This window comes from Hemicordylus capensis, chromosome 1 (assembly GCF_027244095.1).
Source record: "Hemicordylus capensis ecotype Gifberg chromosome 1, rHemCap1.1.pri, whole genome shotgun sequence".
In the NCBI taxonomy this organism is placed as follows: Eukaryota; Metazoa; Chordata; class Lepidosauria; order Squamata; family Cordylidae; genus Hemicordylus; species Hemicordylus capensis.
Window position 1 is genome coordinate 242,212,850 of NC_069657.1, and position 19,605 is coordinate 242,232,454.

General features: G+C 47.7%; 2 protein-coding genes across 22 annotated transcripts in view; one reads left to right on the forward strand and one right to left on the reverse strand.

Moving 5' to 3' along the window:
- Window positions 1-19,605, forward strand: part of ABHD13 (abhydrolase domain containing 13) — a 45,633-nt gene that overhangs the window by 4,602 nt on the left and 21,426 nt on the right. For 3 of the 17 annotated variants that reach the window (XM_053283808.1, XM_053283807.1, XM_053283822.1), the window contains exon 1: window positions 17,030-17,195. The exons of 1 other annotated variant lie outside the window; for it this stretch is intronic. Coding sequence is in view for 1 of the 16 variants with exons in the window: in XM_053283806.1 (XP_053139781.1) it covers window positions 15,575-15,593 (19 nt within the window). In the remaining 15 variants the exon portion in view is untranslated. 13 more of the 17 variants (XM_053283813.1, XM_053283817.1, XM_053283810.1 and 10 more) reach the window with 11 other exon arrangements.
- On the reverse strand, window positions 5,345-16,987 carry LIG4 (DNA ligase 4). Of its 5 annotated transcripts, none has more exons than XM_053283801.1 (2): window positions 16,643-16,987; window positions 5,345-8,871 (listed from the first exon to the last, which is right to left on the reverse strand). In XM_053283801.1, the coding sequence occupies exon 2, from the start codon at window positions 8,852-8,854 to the stop codon at window positions 6,131-6,133; it is 2,724 nt and encodes a 907-aa protein (XP_053139776.1). In that variant the 5' UTR covers window positions 8,855-8,871; window positions 16,643-16,987; the 3' UTR covers window positions 5,345-6,130. The 5 variants fall into 5 exon arrangements, with proteins under 5 accessions (XP_053139776.1, XP_053139773.1, XP_053139772.1 ...); XM_053283798.1 differs by having other exon boundaries at window positions 16,578-16,987; XM_053283797.1 differs by lacking the exon at window positions 16,643-16,987 and adding an exon at window positions 15,411-15,521.

Below are 19,605 nucleotides of genomic sequence, written 5' to 3' on the forward strand. Positions count from 1 at the left end.
CTACGCCCCTGATCCTCAATGATTTAAACTGATTCCTCGCTTGGGAAGCTTTGGGCAAGTGCCAGTCAAAGGCTCTTATTGGCTGCTTTTCACTGGGAATTGTCAGGAGACAGTAGGGCAAGGTGCACTTCGCAGCCGTGCAGCACCCCGGTCTCATGCACGTTTGTTCAAGGAAGTCTCCGACTGATTTCAATGGGGCTTACTTCCTCTCGCAGTAAAGCCCCGAGCCTGGGAAGCCTCCTTCTGTACTCTTACGATACCCTTTTTGAAATGTGGTGACAAGAGCTTCATGTTATGCAGTTACAACCAAGCCTCCTGGTATCTTGATAATTCTTATCTACCACACGCTGATCCGACAGCTTTTGGAGCCTGTGTGAGTGATGGGGGGTGGGGTCAAGATAATGAAAATTCTGTTGAGCAAACAGCAGTTGGGGTGAGGAAGGTGAGGCTGGATACCACTTTGCTGTTGCTCTCTGGTAGGGCAGCCTGTTTACATAGGGGGAAACACATTTGTTTGAGACAGTCTGAGCTTATCCAGAAAGGAAACATGCCAGAAACACAACCCTAATAAACAGAGAGGAAAGAAGGCAATAGGCACCTGACTCCAGAGCTTGCATGGAAATCACACAGCTTTATCGGTACAGAGTTTTCAGGTGAGTCTATAGAGGACTGCCGCCTTTCAGACCTTGCTTTCCAAGGTCAATCTCCATTTCACATCTGCAGGCTGGCTGCAGCCCCTGTGCATATGCAAATCCCAGAGTTCAGTAGGGCTTACCTTCAGGATTTTAGGCTCAATTCCAATATCAAAAAGTTAAACAAAAATGGGTATTCTCCCCTCCTTTTTTAAAAACACAAAATCTAGCAGTTATCTAGATCTGTCTACAGCACTAATGGGAACACATAGCTCTCTTGCAAGGCAAGTTTCAAGAGAAACTTAGTAGTCTTTATAGTACCAAAGCTAAATATTGACTTTAGATAGTAAACTATCTACTAGGAAATAGTACCTCTGTTGAACTTCAGTGTGTGGGCTATACCCAACCAGTTGCAAGGTCAGAGTTGTATTGCTTTGCTTTTTGATTTCAATATCTATGAGGGCAGTTCAATAATGAATAAGTCACTCACCTCTGTAGAAAGAGAGAAAATAACCTGAAAGTAAATCTCCAATCATTAGATCCCTGCATATCCCCTCTCATCAATGAGTAGTAGCTGCTGCTTTTGCTGTAACAATATTTTAAACTGAACAGATGCTGAGGAAGATTAACTGTTCCCTGCTAGCCTAATCTTTTGCACTAACTTTTTCTGTGATATCAACATGATATTACTGCAGTATTAGTACAATGTTCCATCGATGACACTGTGCTAGTGTCTCAAACTCTTCTGTTGGCCCAGAAATTAATAATAGGCTGCAGGCTCTTTTTTGAGGGGTGGGGGAGAACTAACTGGGAACAGAGGCATTTTACGGTCATGCAGCAGCCTTGATTGGGGCTTTGGGTGTGTTTGTGAGGAGAGACATGGAGCCTGACTCCTCAATTAGTATGAGACCCCGTGGAGCAGTGAGGGCCCATTTTAAAATCTCATTTCTAGGCTCACTCCAACCTTGCTACACCCCTGATATCCTTTAATTATTTTCAGAGTATCTGGGAAAAGCCAAATTCTCCATTTATTTTAAAAACTTATGTAATAGTGATGATACAATGCATAGTAGGGAATTAGGCACTTCTGTTTAGTTTTCCAAGTACACCTCCACATAGTATTTGGGTATTTCTCGCCCTCTCCAGCTTGGTGGAGCCCGTTCTGCTCCTTGGTTTTCCTCGGAGCTTAGGGCGATGAAGCAACTCAGACAACGGCTGGAACGACGCTGTGGTCTCTGTTCCCTAAAGGCTCCATGACACTGACATCACACACCAGGTCCTGGTTCGACCTCTTTGTCAGGATAAAATTTGACCTCTTCCTCAGGATTAAGCCCAAGGTCACCTTCTCTCTGGTTGGTTCCATGACCAACTATTCCATGACTAACTGTTCTAGGGCACAATCATTCAGCATATCTAGAAATTTGACCTCTTTGTCATGACCTGACTGTGAATTTTACCCAGTCTATGTGTGAGTAATTAAAGTCACCTATTATTACTGCCCTGTTTCTCCTTGATGACTCCCTGATTTCCTTCTGCAACTCCCAGACACTGTCAGCGTTTTGATCCGGAGGGCGATAGCACGTCCCCAGTAGCACATTTCTTTTCAGGCCTTGTATTGTCACCCACAGGGTTTCTGTGGAGGACTCCAGTCCACCTAGGTTTTCTAGCTTGTTAGATTCTATCCCTTCTTTAACATACAGTGCTTCTCCACCTCCAAGGCACCACTCCCTGTCCTTTCTATAGAGTTTATATCCAGAGATAAGTGTCCCACTGGTTCTCACTGTTCCATCATGTTTCTGTTATGCCCACTATATCTATTTCTGTGTTAGTAACCAAGCACTCCAGCTCACCCATCTTGGCCCAGAGGCTTCTGGCATTGGCATATAAGCACCTATATGCTGAATCTCTTACCTGGTGAGTGCTATCTTTCTTTTGGCTCTTTGACCTCTTTGACCAGCTAGCACAGCCTTCTGTCTCCTTTTTATGTGGTTCTACTCTGTCTCCTTCTGTTTTATCTGAATCTTTTACACCCTCTCACCTTAAGGTATGGCATTTGCTGAACCACATACTGCCCAGCTCCTGTTCCCCAGGCATCATTTTAAAAGCTGCTCTGTGGCCTTTTAAATTTTAAGTGCCATCAGTCTGGTTCCCTTTTGGTTCAAGTACAGCCTGTCCCTTTTGTAGGGACTTTGCTTGTCCCAAAACATATCCTAGTGCCTAAAAAATCTAAACTCCTCCTCCCGGCACCATCTCACCTATGTATTGAGACTCCTCAGCTCTGCCTGTCTCACTGACCCTGTGCGCGGAACAGGTAGCATTTCTGAGAATGCTACCTTGGGGGTCCTGGACTTCAATATGCTACCTATCCGCATAAATTTGGCTTCCAGAACCTCCTGATTACAGTTCCCAACATTGTTGGTGCCAACATGCACCACGACAGCTGGCTCCTCCCCAGGACTGCCTAAAAGCCTACCTAGACTCTGCGTAATATCCGCAACCTTCGCACCAGGCAGGCAAGTCACTGTGTGGTCTACATGAGCAACACAGAGCCGTGTGTGGCCTAGTGCTGCCATCAGGAGCAAGGATGGCTAGATGATGCTGTTCAAGGTGCCTCCACATCGACGACATCCCAAGATGCTTGCCGTCTTTGCCCCTTCTGATCTGTGCCCTGCTGTGGGTGTAGTCAGCACATGTGGCTCACCTTGGCAGTGCTCAATGTGGCCCCACACGGTGCTGCTGGTGGTGGTCCTGGACCATTTTGGTGGTAGCAGTACTACCGGGACTTCTGGGAGCCACCCCCGCCCACTGCCCTCCATCCGAGGCTGAGAAGGTCCAGGTGCAACAGGAATGACTTCCCCCTACGGAAGGGAAAGAAAGACCAGGCAGAGGTTGCACTGAAAAGGGGGAGTAGTGGGGAGGAGGATGGAGAGAGGGATCTGGCTGGGCTAGCAGCTGTCAACACCTTCTCCTTCTCCGCTTCCATGGAAAAAGCTTCTTCCCTGACAGGGCCTCCCTCCACTTCTACCTCAGGCACCACAAGCGGCTACAGGCAGCACTGGATAGGTGAGCCTGCACGCAACGGCCTCTAAGAGGACAGTGGCGACTTGGGGTGTAGGACCCAGCTTGCTGCCCTCACCCCCCACCAGCATCACCCTCCCTCTGATCCTGCTCCTAGCTCTGCCCTACACCTTCATGGGCATCCCTTTCCCCAAACTAGGCCCTATTTAAAAGAAAGTACTCTAACCTAAGACAACACTTGAAACCTAAAACCAAACAAAAAGTACAAAACCTAAAACCAAACTCTCTGGTGTGGGGCTTACCAATCTGACATCTTCAGTTGGAGTCTGACCAGGAGGGAGCTCAGCTCCTCTCATAACTGTACCATTTAAATTTGTGTAAAAATACTAATTTGAGTGTTACAGATAGGGAGACAGGCTACTACAGTCACTTACTCACATTCACATTAAGTGAATAAGCAGTGTCCTATTGAAATTAATGGGACAAGTTTACTTGTCCTATTAATTTCAATGGGAATACTCATTGCTAATTTTCTTTGAAGCCTGTCAGTCAGGTTGAGGGGAGGGATATTCTGAGCACATAGCCAGCCAATCAGGAGTAGATGAGAAGGATCTTTACCCTCCTCCCTCCCCTTCTGCAGCAGATACATTGCTGAGGATGCATTGGCTTCAAGGTGTGGGGGAGTAAATATCACAGTTGTAGCATGGGATGCAGGAGGGTACTTCCTGGGACTGTTTCAAGTACCCCTAGGGATACCACCTGTACCCTAGAGATGATCGTACCCCCTAGTGGAAACCCCTGGCCTAAACTGTTGCCTCTTCCTCCTGCAACATTTTCCCTTCCAACGCCGTCAGCAAAAAAGTGGTGATCAAAGGCTGATCACTGGCACTTTGGGGAATAGCGCGCGGGGGGTGGGGGGGAATGTGTGAGGAGCTGTGTGGATGACCAGCAACTACCATGAGAAATGGTAAATAAAATGACATATCACTGTCTGGAAACAGCCTATGGAGGACTGTGGCACCAGTATAGTTAAAGAACCATTCCCTCACCCCTCCCTTTTATGGACTAAAGTTTAACACTTTGTTCATTAATCCTCTTATTTGAAACCTTCATCTGGCAATGACCTTGAGCGTCATGTCTGATGTCCTTGGGGAACTCTCTTTCTTTGTATTATGCAACTATCTCAATAACCCTGTGATTTACTAACATTAATTATCATTATTATTTTAAAAAATGTTATGCACTTCATGGATTTGGGCCTGAAAGACCAAGGAAATCTTTGGGTGCACGGATGGCAAGCTGTAAGCGAGCACCACTGGGTGACATGGCACAACATCATGACTGATCATGTCCATTAAGGCATTAGGATACAATTTCCCAGCTTTGTGGAGCTTGAGCCAAAATGAGATTGCCCTAACCCTGCTCTTAAACCAGCAGTTTTTAAAAAATCATTAAAAACCCTAATAAGGTAAAGAGCACAGCAGAACACTGAAGAAGTCACAAAGCAATGCTTTCAGACCACTGTTATCTTTTCATTTGGCCTGAAATCAGTCAGCAATTGTATTACCCATTATGAGGAAATATTTAGAAAAAGGTAAGAGCCTTGTGATGTCAACAACAGTACTGCCAATGTTTCAAAAACATCCAAAAATAAAATCTCTGCAGGTCCTCCCCACCAATTTTAAACGGAATAATTGGTTTTAAAGTTTTATTTGCAGAATTCTGTACAGAATGTCTCTTAAAATTACAGATGGATTTGGAAATAAAATCTTGGACACTGTGTGGAAATCTTCTCCGAAACAACTGTGCAGCTATTTAAAACCAGTTCTTTGAAGACGTATATAGTTTAATTAAATTAATTACATACAATGGAAAAATAGTAAAGAATATAACTAAATATTTTTGAATGGCTCAATTTTAAATGCATACATATGCATTAAAATGGCATTTGCCTTAAGTTATTTAAATGACAGCAGGCCTTGTAGGCCACATTAGATTTGTTGACTGCCAGAGAGTATATACTTAATATTTTCTTATAATGGACATCTATTTCCTACTTTATTGATTTACTATCCATTATTAAGTTAAAACTTGTCACGTAAGTATTAAAAGTTGAACAAGTTCCCTTTAAACAGACAATGTTTTTGAATGCTAAATGGCCTGTTCTACAATTCAGTTAATCAGGGACTGAACCCTAAGTAGTCCCATTAGGCTTTAGCTGGATTAAATTGCTTCCGGTCCATATATTCCAGGTTAATATATATGCATACTGGATTATAAGTAGCCAGAAATCTTAATAAATATTTTAGCAAAATAGCTAGCTAAAATGAAGTAAAAACAACTGCTCATCTTGTCCTTCATCACTGCATTTGGAGGCTTTTGTTTCTTTCCTACACTTTCTCTAACGTACGAACTTCAGATAGAAATAGAAGGGGTTAGCAAAATTCTTTGAAATAGATATGAAGTTAACCAGATGTGACTTATATTAAGTAAACATTTTCATTCTGTAACTTTCCAGTCTTTATGGAATCCTTTATCCATTGTTCAGACAGAATTTTGAATTTCCTATTAAATGTTCTTCTAACGGTCTTTAGTTCTTTCACTTGAGCATGATCTCTTCCAACGATTACATGGGACACACCCTCCTCAAGCTGTGTGAGCACTTTTGCTCCATGAAAACGAAGCATCAAAATGTCAGTTCGCAGAACTGTTTGATTAATCTCAGCACCTGAATTGCTCACTTTGTCCGGAGGGGCCAAATAAATGGTGTGCTGCCTGAACATGCTGAGCGGAAAGTTCTCCCAGGAATAACGTGCTTCTATGTCAGCAATCACATCCCAAGAGATCTTTTCCTCAAATTTACTCATTCTTGAGAAGACCTCCTTCAACTGGGCCTTATCAGTATCAACCATATAACTGTCACCATAGCGGTCATATTCACAGGCAAAGTGTTGTTTTGTTTCTGGAGACATGTGGATCATGAAAGCAGGCTGCCAAGGCACAAACATTTGGGTTTGAAAGCATTGTAAAAGCCATTCCACTCTCACAACATCATGTTTGTTGGAAGAAATAATATTTTTCACTCTGACATTCTCAGTTCCTGCAACAACGCAATAGGTGTCCAGACCTGGGTTTTGTACGATGGAACCACCATATTGTGCTATTTTACTTTCCAGCTCATATTTTGAATAGTCACCTGTCCCAGACATAACACAAAATTCAACATCTTCAAATATACTGAGAATTTTGTTTACATTAGAAAGATCAGGGGCTTTAAAATGATCCATTACACCAATTTTTTTCTTAACCTTCTGCAGAGTTTTACGCTTCTTTTCTTGAGGCTCATCATCATCTATATCAAGGTGCTTAGTTGCTAACTTCCCAAAAGCTTTACCTCTGAGTTGTTCTAGAAGGTCAAGAGTCATACATTCATGCCATTCTTTATCTTCTCTTATCCTCTCAATACGTGGGAAACGCAATGTACAATCAGTTTTGTACATATCACTACTGACAATCTCAGCTGCTTTGATTTGAACAATGACCGAATTCTGAGGTTCAATGTAGACTTCAGGCTTCTCAGTCCCACACAAGATATTACAAGGAGGATCCTTTTTACGATATGGCTTCCAATGTTTGGCTAGCTTTAAGCCAAGATCATACAGCTCTTTCATAGTGTAACCAGAGCCAACACGACAGATTGACTGGAATACAGATGGATTTTCACCAGGTAAAGGAGTCTCTGCAACTGCACATAAGAAGTGTGACATCATGCCACCACGAAGACCTTTTCCCCAGTAGCCTCCAACAATTAAAAGATCTAGCTCATCCATCAGTCCACTGACATACTCTGGTTTGATTTTGAGCCATCCTTCCCCACGTTTGTCTGGTTTGTAAATCGACATGGGGTCTTTTACCACAATTCCTTCTTCCCTGTTATCTATTGCTTCATTTAGAGCATCTACTACTTCTTTCCGGGTGCTAGCTTGACTTTTCAAAACCACCTGCATTCGACCTACTATTGGTGTAAAAGTCTCATTTAGAATGTCATATCTTTTGCTCAACACTTGATGACCCAACTTTTCATCATTAATCATTAGAACATCAAATACACAGAAGCATGTCTGTAACTCAGAATCGTATACCATTCTTTTGATGTCAAATTTGCTTCCCTTCTGCATAAACGTCTGTGTGGTTGGATTGTAGGCCATCATTTCACCATCCAAAATACAGTTCTGAATATTGTTTTTAAAAGCATTATGAATGAATGGAGTCAATGAACCTTCAAGGGGAGAAGAGCCAAACTGCTGAGTATAATCATACCCATTTCGGGAAAAATACTTGTAAACATCTCCATCTTTGTGCATCTGCATTCTCTCACCATCTAGTTTGGTCTCTATGTAGAAACTCTGGTTGTTCATTTGTTTCTCTATTTGTTGTACATCAGCAATAGCAGCAAGCATTGGTTTAAAGGCAGAAAACAATGTAATAGAAACATCACTAAGAGATACGCAGGGATCGTGCAACTGTCTACAAACCTTCTCCAAGTCAGTTGTTACATTGTGCAACTCTGCAGCATCAGCATGGAAGGTGGAAAACAAAGTTTGCTGGCTGACACCAAGTTTCAGATCCTTTATGATCATCCTAATCAACCATTTCTGTTCAAGTGCTGAGCTCTGAGTTATTAACTGAAGAAGACTCTTCTTGACTAGATCTTTCCTTTTGGCAGCATTATTACTAGCAACAGAATCTAAAAGATCATTCACTTGTTGTATGGTAAGTTGACCTTGCTTGAGACATCTTGGTTTCAACACAAAATATGCAATCATAGCAAAGTCTCCAGCATCCCCTCGTGAGCCAGTAGGTGTTCGATAATTTAGAAGTTTTAAAGCATCTTTTCCATCTTTGGGTAAATTTAGCAATTCAATATAGAGCTTAGCAAGCATAACTTCTTTAATTCCATAAGCCATCCTCTCTCTTTCCAGCTGTGGAAGAATAAGTCTCATTGCTGGATAAAAAGAATCTGTCACAATCTTCTCATTTTTATGAAGGGCATCATGAAATTTCCTCCAGGAATCTAAAAAATCCTTGAAAATTTTTGTTTTCTCTGGACGTGATCTGCATTTCTGTATTCGTTCTAATGTTGAGCAGAGGTCTGCAAAAGGAACTTGTGATGCCACAGTTAGAGAAGGAGAATGGGAAGACATCTTGATTCCTTTTGGCACTGCAAAAACAAAATGTTAAAAGTGATTAAAAATGCATGCCAACCTTTAGTTTTCAAACAGAGAAGCTCGGTTCAGGCACACTTAGTGATGTGCAAACAGGTTCGACATTGAACATGTTCGGTTTGCCGGTTTGGGGTCGAACCGAAACACCCTGTTCGGTCCAACTCTGGATTGAAACCACCACCCCTGGCCATTCGGGGGGGGGGGGGGTTGCGATTTTTAATTTTTTTATATTTTTACCCCCTCTGGGGGACTTGCTCTAGGTGGCGGGGTGGTGGTCCGTGGGGGTTCCCCTCCCCCGCTGGGCCTCCTTGCTTCCCAAACTGGCCCATTCAGCCAGCTCTTGTAGGCCACGCAGAGGCTGACTGCGCAGGCACAGTAGCCTCCAAAATGGCCACCAAACCAGAGAGGGAAGGTCTGAATGGGCTGAAGAGCCAGCCAAACGGGCTGGTTTGGGAGGCAAGGAAGCCGGCAGGGGGAGGGGGAACCCCTATGGACCCACCCTCCCACCACCTTAGATCTAATCACCACCATCTAAAAATATAAAAAATTTCAACCCCCGCCTGCCCCCCCCCCCACGAACGGCCAGGGGTGGTGGTTTCAGCCCAGGGTTGGACCAAACGGGGTGTTTCGATTTGACCCCAAACAGTTGAACCGAACACGTTCGATGTCGAACCTGTTTGCACATCACATATTCGATGTTGAACACCCCCCCCCGCACCAGACCGGGGGCGGGGGTTCGAGGGAGTGCCGGACCGAACTGGCCCAGTCTGGGTCCAGTTTGGACTCAAACCAAACTGGGCTAGCCAGTTCCGTGCACACCCCTAGTATCAGTGTCCTCTACCATGAAGAGAGATGCAAAGAACTTGTTTAGCTTCTCTGTAGTCTCCATATCCTCCTTAATAGGGATGTGCACAAAGTGTTTCGGTACCTCTAATTCAAGGCACTGAAACACTTCAAGCTGTCTCAGCTGAATCTTTTCAGCGGGCAACAAGTGGGCACTTTAAAAAGGACGAAGGTGGGTCTTACCTGCTCCTCCGTTGTAGGGATGAGCCCGGACCGGTCCAGAGGCCATTCTGAAGGCCTCTGAACTGGTCCGGACATGAGGGCGGTCCGGCAGTCCAGCACTGTTGTGGGGGGCTCTTTAAGGGCGGGGGAGGGTGTACTTAACCCCCCCACCGCGTTTCCCCCACCGGCACGTTCGTTTTGTAAAGCTTTTGGGGCGGCAGGATACCTCCCTGTCGCCCCTTCCCCCAGTCGTCAGCAAAAGGCTTCAAAAAGCCTTTTGCATGTGCACACATCGCGTGCGCATGTCACGTCAACGTGCGCATGCGCAAAAGGCTTTTTGAAGCCTTTTGCCGACGACTGGGGGAAGGGGCGGCAGGGAGGTATCCTGACGCCCCAAAAGCTTTACAAAACGAACGCGCCGGTGGGGGAAACGCGGTGGGGGGGTTAAGTACACCCTCCCCCGCCCTTAAAGAGCCCCCCACAACAGTGCTGGACCGCTGGACCGCCCTCATGTCCGGACCAGTTCAGAGGCCTTCAGAATGGCCTCCGGACCGGTCCGGGCTCATCCCTACAACGGAGGAGCAGGTAAGACCCACCTTCGTCCTTTTTAAAGTGCCCACCCTCCCCCGCCCTTAAAGAGCCCCCCACACCAGTGCCAGACCACAGCTCTGGGGTTCCATGCACATCCCTACTCCGTTGCTCCTCTGCCTCCATCCCTGCAGTGCTGTCAGTAATATACAGCCGCACTGTCTGTTCTGAAAAGCCTGTGCGGCTGCTTCCTGCTTGGGAACAGGAGGTTCCCTGTTCCCAGCAGCACATGTGTGTCCATGTCACACACATTATTATTATTATTATTATTATTATTATTATTATTATTATTATTAATTTATTATTATTAATTCAATTTCTATACTGCCCTTCCAAAAATGGCTCAGGGCGGTTTACACAGAGAAATAATATATACATAAGATGGATCCCTGTCCCCAAAGGGCTCACAATCTAAAAAAAACCATAAGATAGACACCAGCAATAGTCACTGGAGGTGCTGTGCTGGGGGTGGATAGGGCCAGTTACTCTTCCCCTGCTAAATAAAGAGAATCACCACATTAAAAAGGTGCCTCTTTGCCAAGTACCTGCACATGCACTGAGTGATGAAGAGGCAGGTAATACCTGCTTTCCTCCGTTTAAAGCACCCGCTCACTGCCCCCCCAAATGTGCACAAAATACTTTGTGCACATCCCTACTCCTTAATAATCCCTTTTACTCCCTCATCATCTAATGGACCAATTGCCCTCCAGTGTCACGAGCTCACTCTACTGAAGAAGCTGACCAGAGATTTATGACACAAAAGCCAGCTGGAATTGTAGCTCAAGTTTCAGCTTTACTGATAAATGATAAGTTTTAACAGTCTCGCCATGAATATAGAAACGAGGAGTGACAGCTCCATAAACCCAGTACATATCTGATAACCCAGTCTTCCCAGTAAAACTTCAGACACCCACTCCAGAGTCACAAACTCTCCAACAAAAGCTCAAAGCAGATTAGACATGTTGTTTCCAGCAGTTTGCTCAAGGCACAGGCTGCCAAATTTATAGTCTGCAGCCACATGCACTTAATAAACACCCTACCCCCGCCAGCTGCCATAGATTCAATCTGGCTCCTGTTGCCTTCTTGTCAGTCAACTACTTCTCTATAATTCCCTCACTTGCTGTTGACGTTTATCCTGCCTGCATCCTCAAGGAGAGAGTGGCTGCTCCATCTCTGGCTCAGATCCTGATCCTTCTCCCCCAAGATCACCCAGTCTTGCTGGCCCCTCCAGCAACAAACACTTGCCCTGGCCTGTCTCAACTACTTCCCCATTCAAATCACCAGCCTGTTCCTCCTCAGGTGCCTCCCCACTTTCCAGTAAGTCCCCTGCCCCCCACTCCTCTCCAGTGTCCTTGAGTGGGGGCACGGCATCCAGCTTCTGATGTATTTAAAGAAGTTCGTGTTATTCCCCTTGATGCTCTTGGCTAAATGTGCCTCAAACTTCATTCTCTCACCTGGAGAGAGAGAGACTTCATAAGAACAGCCCTGCAGGGTCAGGCCCAAGGCCCATCTAGCCCAGCAACCTGTTTCACACAGTGGCCCACCAGATGCTTCTGGGGAGCCCATAGGCAAGAGGGGAGGGCATGCCCTCTCTCTTGCGGTTGCTCCCCTGCTGAGGAGAGGCTGTTGTTTTCTCTCTTTGCTTGTGGGTTCCCACGGAGGCATCTCTGTCCATAGATGGAAAGAAGATGCTGGATTAGAGTGACATTTTGCTCTGATCCACCAAGGCCAATTAATTAATTAGCTGTTAATTGACCAGCTGGGGTGCAGAAGAAGAGAGTGCTCTGCCACAGCTTCTGTTTATTGACTGGGGAAGATGGGGGTTGCAGTTCAACAACAGCTGGAGGGCCAGGTTTGCCCACCCCTGGTTTACATGGTAGGGGTAGTAACTGGAATTCAAGATCCCCTTAGCTTGTGCCTTGGCTCTCATGGGACAGAGTCAAGCAGGCAATATCAGAACTTCAGGCCTTACTAAATTTCAGAGGTTTTCAAACAGAGGCTGGCCAGCCATCTATCAGGGATGTTGTAGCAGATTTTTCCACTGGTCAGGGGTTGGACAAGAAGTCCTCCAAGGTCCCTTCCAACTCTACATTTCTGCAATTCAAATCTCCTGTTCTGGGCCAGCCTGAAGTCAACTGGCTACTAACTTTTCCCGAGTCTGATGGGGCTGCCCACTTCTTCTGCAGCAGCTTCTCTGAAGGCAGAGAAAACTGAGGAGCACATTTGCTTATTCCCTGCTCCTGCATCCTCCAGTACTACCCAGCCTTCTGCTGCTCATCCTCCAAATCTGCTCTGCCCCTTTCACTCCTACACATGCATGCTGCATCAATGTCCTGAAAATTTAAATTAATCATTCATTAGTATATATTCTAATAAACTGATGTGTGAGGGAGCAGGTTGTGCCAGGCAGCAGTTTGTCATAAGAACATAAGAACAGCCCTGCTGGATCAGGCCCAAGGCCCATCCAGTCCAGCATCCTGTTTCACACAGTGGCTCACCAGATGCCTCCAAGAAGCCCACACAGGGAAGAGGTATGTGCATGCCCTCTCTCCTGCTGTTGCTCCTTGCAACTGGTATTTAGAGACATCTTGCCTGTGAGACTGGAAATGGTCTATAGCCCTCAGACTAGTGGCCATTGATAGACATGTCCTCTATGAATTTATCCAAGCCCCTCTTAAAGCCATCTAGGCTGTTGGCTGTCACCACATCTTGTGGCAGATAATTAATTACGTGTTGTATAAAAAGTACTTTCTTGTGTCGGTCCTAAATTTCTTGGCAATCAGTTTCATGGGATTCAGACTCTGAGAACAAGGGAGAGAGAGCAAGGGAAGGAGTTCCCAGATGCAATGTAAAAGCAAGTGTACTTGAGGGAGGGAGGAACTGAGAGAGGGATAAAACAAAACTAGGTACCTTATTCCTACATCTCTTCCTTCTCTTTCCCCACTCACCATTCCTGACTTAGATTTTGCTGAAATGGTAGAACAGGTATAGGAAATCTGCTGCAACTTACTGACAAGACTGAGGGCACATTTTAAACTCCTTCACATGGTAAGTTTTATCTTTAAATTTTGCACCTGTTATTTTCCTCTGTGAGTAGAGTGAAGATGATAAACAGGGGAGGGGAAGCAAATCAAGACTGGTGGGGCGATAGCACCTGTCCTTTCTCTCCTTTTCTTTACTTGGTAAGTTTTTTCCCTTCCCAAGTGGGGTGGGTGGTATTGACCTCTCTCATACCTTCATAGGTCTCCTTCCCTCCTTAAGCAAAAGGGTGGCTATGCCCTGTCTGAGTGTGAAAATGAGGAAGTGTGTGAATGAGAAGGGGTAGGGACGTGCATGGTCTGGAGCAGTCCGGACCGGCACCGAAGGGGGGCCTTTCTTTTAGGGCGGGGAGGGCTTGCTTACCCCTCCCGCCTCTTTGCCCCCTCCAGCGCCCGTATATGACCAAGTAATTGGAGCGCTGGAAACCAGCCGCCCCCCCCCCGCAAGCGAATTATGGCCCTGGGCCAAGGCTGCTGCTGCCCCCGTCGCCCGCCCGTCTGCCCTCCCAGCAGCCCGCCCTCCCTCCCTCCCAGCTGCCCAGCCCGAGTCCTCACCAGAAGTTGAGTTTAAAATAGAGAGGAGCTCACGAACAGAACTCCTCTCTCAGCAAAATCACAGATGCGACTGAGCCTTTGCGCGCCGCGCGCGCCGCAAGGGACATCTGGGGAGTTCCGGCGGAGGCCCGGTCTACCCGCTGGGACGAGGCCGGGGGCCACTGGGCGCCCCGGAGCCGCCGTCAGCAGCGGGCCGGCTCTGCTGAGTGACTCTTAGCACGGGAAGCCCGCCGCGGCTGAGTCGAGGGCCTCGGTGGTGGCGCCCGCCCAGCAGCAGCCTGGCAGTTGCCCGCTGAGGAGCTCGCGGGGCGCACGTCAACGCCGCCAGCACAAGCGGCAGGAGGGCGGAAAGCAGCGCCTGCTTGGTCGGCCGCGGAGGAGAGGCCTGCAAGGAGGAGGCTGAGGCCGCTGCTGCCGCCGCCTGCAAGAAGGCTGTGCCCCCCCCCGCACACTCAGCGGGCTGCCGCTGCTCCCTCTCTGGTGGGGGGGGGTAGGGTTAGGGTTGTGGGTGGCACAGAGACATCAGGCAAGAGGGCTGCAGAAACCAGCAGCCACAGTCCCGGGAGAGCCTGGCAGTGCCTGGTGGCCAGCAGTAGCCAAAGGGCCACCAGCTCCATGGCAAGACACCACCACCTCCCCCCAGCCCCCCCCCCCCGGACCCAGCCAGCTGGCTCACTGCGGGGAGAGACTGCCCAGAAGGGTCCCCCCCCATCCCTACTGCCTCTCATCCCATTGGCTCCCCTGGCTGCCTAGCTCCTGCAAGTCTGCTCCATGGGCCCTACATTAGGGAGGTGCATGGAACTGGCCTGGGGTAACTTTAAGGGCAGGGGAGGGTGCACTTCTCTCCCCTCCCCGCGCTCGATTTCCTAAAAGTCCGTTGGGCTGGCATCGTGCCGCCCTGTTGCCCCCTTTACCAGATGGAACTGGAGGTACTCAACATATCTGTGCGCGTTGGGTGCGTGTGCAACGCACACAGGCGTGTCGAGTACTTCCAGTTATATCCGGTAAAGGGGGCAACGCTGCTGCCCCGATGAGCGCTGGCGGGGGGGGGGATTTCAAATTCTGTGCTCTTCATTCTTCCTATAATACATCTGTGTTTGAAATATGATTGGCTGGGGGGGGGGGCGCCAGAAGGTGATCTCGCCTAGGGCGCAGAAAACCCTAGCACCGGCCCTGTTCAATGGGACTTGCTTTCTAGCAAGAGAGCCACCTTGTCCCTGCTTCCCTTCCTGCTACTGGTCTCACTCTTCATACTCCATTATAGCTTGTTAAAACTGTAGAGTATAATCTTGCAGTTCCTATTTGAGATTTGTTATTAATTAACCACTCTGTTATCATTGCCGTCTTACCCATTCCTTCACTGCATGGCTGTGCGGGGAGTTCCAACTTCCAATCCATATTAGTAATTTTGAACACAGAACCAGTGGATGGTAAACCATTTTGGAGTACTTTACATGAAGTCTCTGGATCTAGGACTCGACACTACACAAGTTCCTATTTTGGGGGTGTGGCCATGGTGGCATGGTTGTCAGGTAGGTGTGGTTATAGGGCATGGCTGGTGGGATGGGTGTGGCTGTCATGGAGAGCTCCTGCACTTCTAATTTGAACTCCGCCACTGCTTTTGAGTATTTTTCCTTGGATTAGTTACATGCCCCCACTATTACAATGAATTCAAATGTGTTTTTTTTAAATTATTCTGCCATAGCAGCAGATAGAAGCTCAACCTTACTATTCAGGCCCTACTCTGCTGCAGTAAGGAATCTGCAGCCCAACACCCTGCATGTTCTCTAGGAAGTAAACACCACTGAGTTCAATGGGAGATACACCCAAGTCAGCATATGTAGGAATGCAGCCTTAGCTCTCAGTTACATAAAAGGTAAAGTTGTGCAGTCGAGTCAGTGTCGACTCCTGGTGCCCCCAGAGCCCTGTGGTTTTCTTTGGTAGAATACAGGAGGGGTTTACCATTGCCTCCTCCCACACAGTGTGAGATGATGCCTTTCAGCATCTTCCTATATCGCTGTTACCCCATATAGGCATTTCCTATTTCTGTCCCATCTCAAAGTCTCTAAATAACAGGTGACTCGCACAGCAATATAACATCCATATATAAAATAAATGCGAACCGAACGACAGTGCAGCAAAAAACCAAAAGGGGTGGAGTGGGGCGGCTATATAAAAATCACAGCAACTCGTATTAACAACTAAAAGCATGAGGGATCAAGAAGCCAGATTCATGCTAGAGCTTCAGGGAAACTGCTGTTAAAGGCAGTACTCTCGTTTCTTCTGGATTTTTAGTTTCCGGAAGATCTTAATAACTGCGAAGGTCTCCTTATAAGGAGAGGCGCTCACTGAGCTTCATATGTCCTAAGATGTGGAATGCTTTCAAGGGATCTACTAGGCGTGGACACAAACTCAGAGAGGCAACCCAGGAAGTACCTTTGCAAAAAGCGATTGTGCAACAGCAAAGTTTGCTTCCTTGATTGCCTCCAACCTGCGGAAGACAGGGAAGTCTTTACCTTCTTTTGTGAGTGTCTGGGAAGCCTAGTTCAGAGATAGGTGCAAAGCCGGTAGTTCTGCGTACCTCCTTCAGAACGCAGGGTGCCAGTCCCAACACAGTCCTCCTGATCAGCACTGCGGGGTTAAAACAGGAGGACTTTCACCACAGAGGTGGCGCCAAGAGATAGAGCGGCACCACTTTGTTCCATAGAGAACCTATAGCCATTCCCCGTGGGAGGGAGTTCGCGACAGGAAGCATTCCTGCCGGTATTCGGACCCCTCACCGGGACTGTAGAGCGGAGCCAAGACGTTCCTAAGGGGAACATCAGGCACCTCAGCCTGTGGACGAGCGTGGCTCGCGAAAAGGCGGCTTGACGCCCTAGAGCGGGCGCCTGGTCCTTTCGCTTGACCCCGGAAGCATTTTTCCTCCGGGGGCAGTGGCAATGCCCGGAAGTGACAGTTGGGTGAGTAGTTCCGGGCCTGAGAAGAGAGGCGGAGGAGCGGATGTGACGTGTGGAACGCTTTTGGACGTGGAGAGCGGCCTCCTCGGGCGAGCTGGCGTGGGGCGGCTTTATTCCCTGGCGCGCGATGGTGGTGGGCCCCTTGTCGGTTGGGAGTGTTTGACTGTTTGGTTGGCTGTGAGTGTTGGTGAACGTGGGGTATTTCTCCCTTTTTGCTTCTTTTGGGTACAGCGGTTTGGTAATAGGTGGGGTGGGGGTATTGCGTTGGCTCTGCCTCTGTCGGAGGGGGCTCCCCAGTCGGTCGCTGTTTGCAGTGAGGAGGCGGAGTTTGCTTGACTGCGCCGATGGATGGAGATGGAGGGGATGACACAAGGAAAAGGGAAGGGTCGTCGTTTGGGTGGGGATATGGAGGGCGGCCCTCCCCCGGAGGAGGCTCGTGCCAAAAAGAAGCGCAGCGGCTCTGTGGAATACCCGGGGCCTCAGGAAGGAGGGAGGATACTGTGAGACCGCTATCAGCTGTGGTGAAGGCGGTTAATAAGGAAGTAAGGATTGGAGATACTAATCCTATTAAACTGGCTGAATGGTTACGGAAAGCTTTGGGCGACGTTTCCAGGGCTAGACGCCTTCAATCTGGCGATTTGCTGGTAGAATGTGTTCATAAAGAACAGTTTGATAAGCTTCTGCGCTTGTCATCCTTGGGTAAGATAAAGGTTTCTTGTCAGGCTCCATTGCATCAGGCCTTTAAGAAGGGGGTGATACTGGGCGTTCCTCTTAGTATCTCGGATGAGGACATTCAGAAGTACTTAGGGGAAGGCGTTGTTTCTGGAGTGAAGCGCCTGTCAGCTAGGCGGGAGGGTAATGCCCTCCCTTCCTTTACGGTTCTTGCCCAGTTTGGAGGTTTGGAGTTACCTAAAGAGGTGGTTATAGGATACCAGATCTTCAGGGTTCGCCCCTTTGTTCCCTCCCCCTTGCGTTGTTATAATTGCCAACGATTTGGTCATGTTGCCGCGGTTTGTCACAGCCAGGTGCGTTGTGGGAAGTGCGGCGACGCACATTCTATAAAACAATGCGAGAGTCTTCTGCCTGCGAAGTGTTGTAATTGTGGCGGTGCCCACACCCCGGGATATCGAGGCTGTGTGGTTTCTAAGCAGGCCTGGGAGGTCCAGGCGCTTAGGATAGAGCATGGCATCTCTTATTCAGCTGCTGTTAAGCGACATAGGGAGGCTGGTGAGGTGCTGAAGGGAGTTGGGGGTCCTCCGCCACCTTCTTCCTCTTTTCCTTCCCACTCTGTGGTGCTGGATGGAGGGGCAGCTTGCCGTTTCCCCTCCAAAGAGAAATTTTTGGCATTTATGGTAGAAGTAATAAATTGCACTGCCCAGACTGAACGGCGTTCTGAGAAGTTAGCAATAATATTGAAGGCAGCTGAAAAGTATTTAGTATGGGTTCTGTGACAGCTGGCCAGATATGTGTAGAGCTGGGTCACTCTGTATCCTAGGTTGCGGTCTCTGTCTATTTTCAGTTGGAACGCTCACAGCCTTTGCGCTCACGGCCAAGAATTGAAGTATGTTTTATCGACTAGTTCATTTCCTCCTTTGGTTGTTTGCATTCAGGAAACTTGGTTGGCCCCTTCCTTGGCCTTCCGATTGCCTGGCTACGTTTTTTTACGCAAAGACCGGACTGAGGGACGAGGAGGTGGTGTAGCTTTGGGTATTTTAGAAGGTTTGAACTATTTGGAAGTTGATGTTAGGACCGAGGTGATTGAGGTTTTGGCTATCGAAATTCCGCTGGTAGGATTGTCAGTGCCAGTTAGGATAGTAAATATATATAACCCGTGCCGGCTTATTTCTAGGGAATTATTGGAGACACTGCTTGATGGTGTTCGGGGTCCGGTTATTTTTTGTGGGGATTTTAATACACTGAGGGAAATAAGTATTTGATCCCCTCTGTTTGCCCTCTGACACGGAAATGACCAGGCTATAATTGGAATGGTAGGTTTATTGTAGCTGTGAGAGACAGAATAACAACAAACAAACCCTCAAAAGCCCAGTGCCCAAAAGTCAGCGATGCATTTGCATTGTAGTGAGGGAAATAAGTATTCGATCCCTTCACAAAAGATGTCTTAGTACTTGGTGGCAAAACCCTTGTTGGCAATCACAGAGGTCAGACATTTCTTGTAGTTGGCCACCAGCTTTGCACCCAACCCAGGAGGGATGTTGTCCCACTCCTCTTTGCAGATCCTCTCCAAGTCAGAAAGGTTTCGAGGCTGATGTTTGGCAACCCGAACCTTCAGCTCCCTCCACAGATTTTCTATGGGATTAAGGTCTGGAGACTGGCTGGGCCACTCCAGGACCTTCATGTGCTTCTTCTTGAGCCACTCCTTTGTTGCCTTGGCTGTGTGTTTTGGGTCATTGTCATGCTGGAATACCCATCCACGACCCATTCTCAATGCCCTGGCTGAGGGAAGGAGGTGCTCACCCAAGATCTGACGGTACATGGTCCCGTCCATCGTCCCTTCGATGCGGTGAAGGTGTCCTGTCCCCTTAGCAGAAAAACACCCCCAAAGCATAATGTGTCCACCTCCATGTTT